Raw genomic sequence first — 6,968 nt, 5'->3', positions numbered from 1 at the left:
CCCACCAGTAAAAGGGAAGAGACTCAAAACAGTCTCTTTTTTTTCTTATATTCGCATAAAATCTCTCGAAAGAACTGGTACATTCATTACCATCAAGAAGCCCATGGATGGACTGACTTTTGTACCATCTGAATATTGAGATGTGAACACAGAGTCTCTTCAAAGTGAGTATCCTTTTGAAAATACTCTTCCCTGACGCTCCAGGCTAGGAGTCAGGACAGCTCAGATCTGGTCTCATGTCTGCCACACACAGACTGTAACGCTAGCCACTCACATCATCTCTCTAGGCTATTTCCCCCGTGTAAGGGCCGAGTGGGCCGAACAAGCCATCCACAGGCTCCCCTTCCTCAAAGCGGCTCAGACACTGGGACACAGAGGAGGCTGACTTCGTTTGTGCGTTTTGTCTTTAAATTGGTTTTCTTAAGCAAGTCCATGAAAATGTGCCTTCTCAGGTGGCGGTTCTAGCAATTTTGTTATTATAAATCCAAGACTACGCAGGCTGTTCACACTGCTGGAGCAGGAAAAAAAAATCCCAACTTTGCCAGCTTGGGACTTCCAGGGGGCTTAGCTCTCATTTGTCTGCATGGAGTAAGCAATGCCAAGTGGCCTTTGGGAAATGGTAGTGAGTCTCCGGCAGCGGGGTGTGGGGTTGGGAGAGACAGAAGGCCGGGGAGCTCTGGGGGCACAGGGATGGAGTGTGAGGTCCCGTCTTTGTAGGGAGCCCAGCTTCTTTCTCCAGAACCTCAGGCCCTTAAAGATCGCTTTGCCTTGGTTTTCTCATCCACAGAAACAGCTGACAATCTCTATCACAGGTTTGCTGTGATTAGACCTGATCCCTAGACGTTCCATGAATATTAATTTTCTTTCCTCTATTCTTAAGAGGAAGGAGGCAAAGGCCTTCAAAGAGAAGGAGACACATTCACACAACTGCCTGGTAGCAAATGGACCTGAAGAGATTTAATTGATGTAGAAAACACAAGACGGTCACCAGAGTTAGCTGTAACACATGAGTTAGTCCCAAAGCACGCAGCATGAACCAAATACAAAAAGGATGTTCTACATGGTAGACCGAAGCCTAAAACGTATCTGCGGGGTAAACAGGCTAACTGGATCTTAGTTTCTTATTCCATGACAGAGACGAGGGGTGGGGTGGTAGAGTTGGCTGCTTTGCATTGGAGAGGCAAGGGCAACCCCACAGCTCTCAAGGCAAGAAAAATGGGGGCGTTTTATGTAAACAATGGGGCAGATGTCAGAGAACATCCCCTGCAAGTCCCCCCGAGGAGCCCCCTGAGGGGAGGGGGAGCTGCTGTCACTGACACAGTGCCAACTGGCACAAGCGCCCTCCCCGCCGAGGCCAGGCCCAGGCCCGGCCCCTCGCCGCCTCCACAACAAGTCTCCAAGCTTGGGGATGGGGTGGGGGGTGGCACAGTTAGAAAGAACAGACGGAAACAAGAACCCATGAATGTATCAAAGGTGGTCCAGGAAGAGACAACCAAGATGAGGACCAGAAGCCATGCCAGTCTTGTCCTACGGCTTGTTGGCTTCCTGAAGGTTGGGTGCTTGAGCCCTGAGAATCAAGCTGGGATGGGTCTGGGGAGGAGCCCCAGGGAAGGGAAAGGGAGGGCTCCTGAGGATAGCCCAGTGCCAGGAGGGGGAAGACATGCAGCCAAGCTCCAGCAACCTCCCCCAGGGCTCTGGGCCTAGTCCTGAGATAGTCAAAAGGAGAGACAGAGCGCTCAAGAAAGGGGACATTTAAAAAAAGGAAAAGGGTCAGATGGCTACACAGCTGAGGTATTAGAGAGATAGGCCTGTTCCCAGGGTACAGACAGGCTGGGGCGCTTTGTTCTGAATTAAGGACTGCACACACAACCGTGGGAGCCCCAGGCAGGCCCAGCAGCCCCGAGAGACCAACTCTGCTCTGAAGGGAGTCCCCTGGCCTGTGAAGGAAGCTCTTTCAGTGCCACTTCCTTCTCCTTAAGGTGCCCCGGTCCCTGCTGCCCCACAGCAGTGTTGCCAGGTCCACGCAGGAGCTTCCCGAAGTCTGCACACAGCAGCCTGAGCTGTGTTACGCGGTCACAGGGGCAGCTTACTGTTTCCGGTCGTTCTAGCCTTGGCCTCTATGGTTCCGCTAAGTTGGGTGAGGCGAGCAGCAGAGGGGACAGGAGAATGCTTTATCCGAGGGAGTTAAAGTGCAGGCAGCTCCTCGGGCACCTGGTCTGGTGCAGGAGAGGCCAGGCTGCCCCACGCGGGCGCCTGGCTCCGGGCCTCAGTAGTGATACACCTTCAGTCTGCTGTTCTCATCCAGGCCCAGCTGCAGGAAGCCGGAGCTGGCTGTGGGCTTGGGCACCGAGGAGAAGAGATGTCTGGCCACAAGGTGAAGGAAAACTCTGCAGTCAGCTGAGCACAGCCAGGCAAGGGTCTAAGGTTGAACAGGATCCTCCTTGGACCACCCAGGGCCCACATACAAGTCCTGCAGCCACCTGGCATTTTACATCAGGAAGGGACTGGGGTTTGGGAAGCAGCTAAAAGGATACGACTTGGGGTCACTCCTGTAGCGTTCCAGCCACTTTCGGTTAGCCTCCATCATGTCCTGGAAGTTGGTGCTGCCCACCTGGGGGACTTGGGAATGGGAGCGCTGCAGGCAGCGGAGCTGCTCACTGAGGAGAGGGGAGAGGAGGCAGCAGTGCCGGAGGGAGGGGGCTCCTCGACCAGGCAAAGCTCCCTCCACGGGCAGAAGGCCCCTCTGCAACAATGAGCATCAGTTCCCGAAAGGGAAGTGGGGGGGACCAACCCCCACCCCAGGTGAACGCTCCTGCCAGGGAAGCTCCCACATCTGCCCAGTCCCAGCCAGTCTCTTCCACGCAGGCTTTCCTCTTGGCCAACTCACATACCTTCCCTGCATTAGCTCCTGAACTGGCCAAAGGGTGAGGGGGGTTGTACTTGTGGTTGGGGGATACATTTGGCAAGGAATAAGATGAATGGGAAATTAATAACAGGTTTAATTGCCCATCTGTCTCCCCCACGGGGCGCCCCCTCTCGCTCCAGATGCTGCTCGGCGGGCCGAGGGGGAGAAGGGAGCCGTGTGAAGCAGACAAAGAGCTCAGTGGCAGAGACGAAAGCCCTACTCCAGGGCCAGAAGGGGCAGGGTGGCACCTGGGGCCAATTTCTCCCCCCAGTGCTTCCTCATGGGGCTGGACCAGATCAGGCCAGTCCGGCCCGCACTGGGACTGCGGTGGTGTGGACTTTTCTCTGGTTAGGTGGGAGGATGTGGGGTACCACAGACCCAGGCAGCTGGGTGGACTGGGGGTCTGCCTAGCCCCTCTGAGCGACGACCAGACGGCTCCACCCTGAGCCCATGGGGAGGCTTACCTGGCAGACACGTATCCCAGCCTGTTCTCCAGCGGGGCAGGGCTGCTGCTGAGGAACGGGATGCCAGCTAGAAAAGTGGAAGGGAATCGTTCAGAAACGGGCAGTGGTTCAGCTGAGCCAGACCCAGCCAGCTACTTCCTGCCTCCCCCCAGACAGAAACAGGAAAAATTTCTGTGGTTGGAGGTGAGAGACATGACAGACAGCACCTGTCCTACCTATTTCTAAAGCTTAAACTTGGGTTGGGACAAGGAGGTGCAACTTTTTCCTTCAAATAACTGTTTTTATGGCTTTTCACATTCCTTAGCAGGGCTATGAGACCAGGGGAGGCCACATGTAGCCAAGGGGTTATAAGCAGACATAAGGTCAAAACCCAGTCTGCTGCTCACTTCCTGGGTATCCTGGAGCATATTACAGTTACCTCATCTGTAAGGTGGGGATAAATATCATAGAGACTAAATGAAAAACCATATATAAAAGGCCTGGCCCATAACACACAAGATGGCAGCAATCATGATGATGACAACAGGGACCTTCTGAGTTCTGCTGAGCTCTAGAATCCATCATAAGGGCCCCATTAGGTAAACCATCATGACCCATAGGGCCTCCAGTGCCCAGCAAGGTCTTCCCAAGGACCCACAGACCCCAGTCAATGGACTATGGTTCCTGTCAAAGCTGGGGGACAAAGGGTAGGCAGAGGAGGAAGGCGGGGAGGCTTACTTGGAAAATACTTGTGCCACTTCTCCACCAGGAAGTCGTCCACAGTCTGAGCCACGGAGGAAGAGAGCCTAGGGCCCAGCCCCGGGTCCCAGGCCCACTGGGTGGACATGGGGGTATCCGAGGACAAGGCTGAGACCCGAGCCGAGGGGGGGCAGGGGACAGTGGGGGTGCTCCTGGAGGCCCGGGGAGGGAGTGGCGCGGGCGTGGAGGTGAGGAGCGGGGGTAGTGGCTGGGTGTTCAGGCTGCCCAGCACGCTGAGGACCCCGTTGAGCTGGCTGCTGATCCGCTGCAGGGAGCTGCTCAGGTAGTGGATCTTGTGGGGAAAGGTGGGATGCAGGGTCGGGCCGACTGGAAGGGAGAAAGGATCTCAGGTTCAGGGCCCTGGACTGGCCCCAGGCTCAGCTGGTACTGTGTGTCCCAGGGGCCCGCCCCTTTGTTCCTCCAGACAAAAGCCCCAGCGCATCTGTATCACTGGCCGTGAGAATGAGCCTCTCAGGGACCAGGCCCTCCCCTCCGCTGCAGCCAGGAGCGGCTGAGAGGGACAGTCCTCTCACTGTGGGTGCTCTGCACGGTCATGAGGCTTTCCCTGAGCTTTGGGCTGGGTGTGCTGGCAAACCCAGAATGAGTTCACTCCCACCTAAAGCATCCCCTGAGCACTAGCTCCCAGAGGCCCACCCAGGCCGGGCGGCATGAAGGGGGCCACATCTCTGCTCCTTCCTCTCCCTGGAGACTGGGGTCCTCCCCTACCACTCACTGTGAGGCAGGGGCCAGGATTCGGAACTGTCGCTGCTCGGGTCTTCCAGGTCGCTGAGGTCAAAGGTCACCTTCTTGGTGGGGGGGCCTCTGAGCGTGTCCTCTTCTGAAGCCTGGCAGGTGGAAGGTGCAGTTAGTCCTGGCGCTTGCCCTGTGGCTTTCTGCCCGTTGCCCTTGTGACATGTGAGGGCTGAGGACTTGGTGGGTAGGCTCTTTGGACCCACGGTTCTGGGAGAAGCATGTCATACAGGCTGCCTTGCAGGGGAGGCAGGAGGGAGGCGAGGCTAAGAGAAGTCAACCGCCTAAGAGGAGCAGTAGGGCCACTGGCACCAGACTCCCTACCCTTCCCCCATAGTGTCTCTCCACCTAAGCTTCCCTTCTGCCGCACCCACACCTCAGGCATCCAAGGTAAAGTCTTCAAGGTCCCAGGGAAGGTTGGGAAACCTTCTAGGAGTGTCTAAGCCTGACAGCTGGGCCACACTTCTCAGGCACCAGGGCATGGGTAGGGCAGGGGCCACTCCGCTCTCAAGCACCTACAGCAAGTGGCTCCAGGTCCGCTCAGGCGCACTCGGCCCAGATAGCTAAGCTCCCAGATTTGTTCACCAGCCCAGGAGCCCTATCTCCTGTCAATCCTGGGCCCTAGCGGCCTGGCTCCCCCAACACAGGACCAAAGAACCCAACCGAATCCCAGGAACAGAAGAGGGACGCCGTGGCTGTGCTGGGCCGTACCTCTTCCCGGAGAGAGGACTCCAGCTGATGAAGCTTCTCCTCTTTCTTCTTCAGCAGGTTGTGGCCTTTCCGCATGGCCGACCTCATCTCATCCAGGTGCCTGGTCTCCTGAGGGAGAAAGGGGAGAATGATGGTGACTAACCACACAGATGCGGGAGTCCCAGTTCGGCCGCTTATTGGCTGGGTGATCGTGAACAAATTACTTCTCAGTCTGAATGCTCATCTGAAAAAGAAAAATACTTTTCACAGGGGTCGTGAGAATTAGATGAGACAGAGTCTGCTACATGCCTAGCCCTATTGTCATCACTGTTCCAACTACCACAACTATCACCATCATCACCAGGAAGATGCAGCAGATGTCCCTGGGAAGGCTGCCCCTCTGCATGTACCAGCCTCTTGCCCTCTGCCGCCCTCAAAGCCAGGTTTAGGGGCCACAAGGCCTCAGCCCCCTCATCAGCTCTGAGCACCATGAGAATTCTAAGGGACCAGACATGATCTTCTGCCAAGACCCTCAAATGGCACTAATAATAACCACCAAGTCTCTGCTTTTCACTGCAAATTAAGGTATAAGAAGGAAAACAGAGAACTCAGTGTGCTCAGAAGATTCTCACTTGTGAACAAAGTCTTGTGTGTGATAGAATGGACAAGCGATGTGGAGCTGTAAAAATCTTACCCGTCCTCTTCACCTAGAAAACGGGAATGATACCACCTTACGGCTCTTGTGAGGACCAAATGACTTCCTGTTAGAGACAGCATTCCATTCCTCACACTGCACTGCCACGTAGATGTAAGGTGCTTCCATCCTCGTGGAAATACACCATCTGCATCTCAAGACTTCCAGGGACCTCAGGCCTACATGGCCACTCTGGTGGAGTCCCCAGGAGGACCAACCGCGGGCAAGCCCAGGGGGAGTGCTCCGGGCTCCTGACCTCCTCCAGGTTCTTGCACACGTCCTCCAGGGCCTTGGTGCCTGGGGGGTCTCTGGCCGCCTCCTGAGCGCTGGCCAGTTCGTGGCGCCAGTGCTGCTGGGCCGCTTTCAGAGCCGTCTGCCGCCGCCGCATGGAGCGTGTCTGCTGCACCAGGAACTCCTTGGCGCTGCGCAGAGCCATCCCCTCAGCAGAGAGGTAATGCCGGACGCTGTGGGAGGACAGGCCAGGGCAGGGATTGGGAGGGGGAGACACACGCTCTGGGAACCCCTGCTGTGGGTCACAACTACTTCCACAGCAAATGCCCGTCCTGAGCACAGACTAGGCGGTGGGGCCAGGGGGCCGGGCAGCATGAGGACGCCACCACTGAACACCCACAGTGTGCAGCGTGCTACACTGAGTCCTCCCACCCTGTGACCATGGACACAGCATGCTGGAGGGTCAGGCTCATGGGAGTGTCTGGCTGTCCTTCTA

General features: G+C 56.4%; 1 protein-coding gene across 13 annotated transcripts in view; it reads right to left on the bottom strand.

The window, feature by feature from the left end:
* Positions 1-930: 930 nt before the first annotated feature.
* Positions 931-6,968, bottom strand: part of CEP164 (centrosomal protein 164) — a 59,282-nt gene continuing 53,244 nt past the window's right edge. For 12 of the 13 annotated variants that reach the window (XM_010953486.3, XM_010953488.3, XM_045515636.2 and 9 more), the window contains 7 exons: positions 6,498-6,705; positions 5,569-5,676; positions 4,841-4,952; positions 4,087-4,434; positions 3,370-3,436; positions 2,535-2,657; positions 931-2,363 (listed from right to left, as the gene is read on the bottom strand). In XM_010953486.3, coding sequence (XP_010951788.2) covers positions 2,267-2,363; positions 2,535-2,657; positions 3,370-3,436; positions 4,087-4,434; positions 4,841-4,952; positions 5,569-5,676; positions 6,498-6,705 — 1,063 coding nt within the window. In that variant the 3' untranslated portion in view covers positions 931-2,266. Of the gene's footprint in view, positions 2,364-2,534; positions 2,744-3,369; positions 3,437-4,086; positions 4,435-4,840; positions 4,953-5,568; positions 5,677-6,497; positions 6,706-6,968 lie in introns of all 13 variants that reach the window. The other variant, XM_045515633.2, reaches the window with a different exon arrangement.

This window comes from Camelus bactrianus, chromosome 33 (genome assembly GCF_048773025.1).
Source record: "Camelus bactrianus isolate YW-2024 breed Bactrian camel chromosome 33, ASM4877302v1, whole genome shotgun sequence".
Lineage (NCBI taxonomy): Eukaryota > Metazoa > Chordata > Mammalia > Artiodactyla > Camelidae > Camelus > Camelus bactrianus.
The sequence above is the reverse complement of the archived record's forward strand: the minus strand, read 5'-3'. Positions and strand labels throughout refer to the sequence as shown.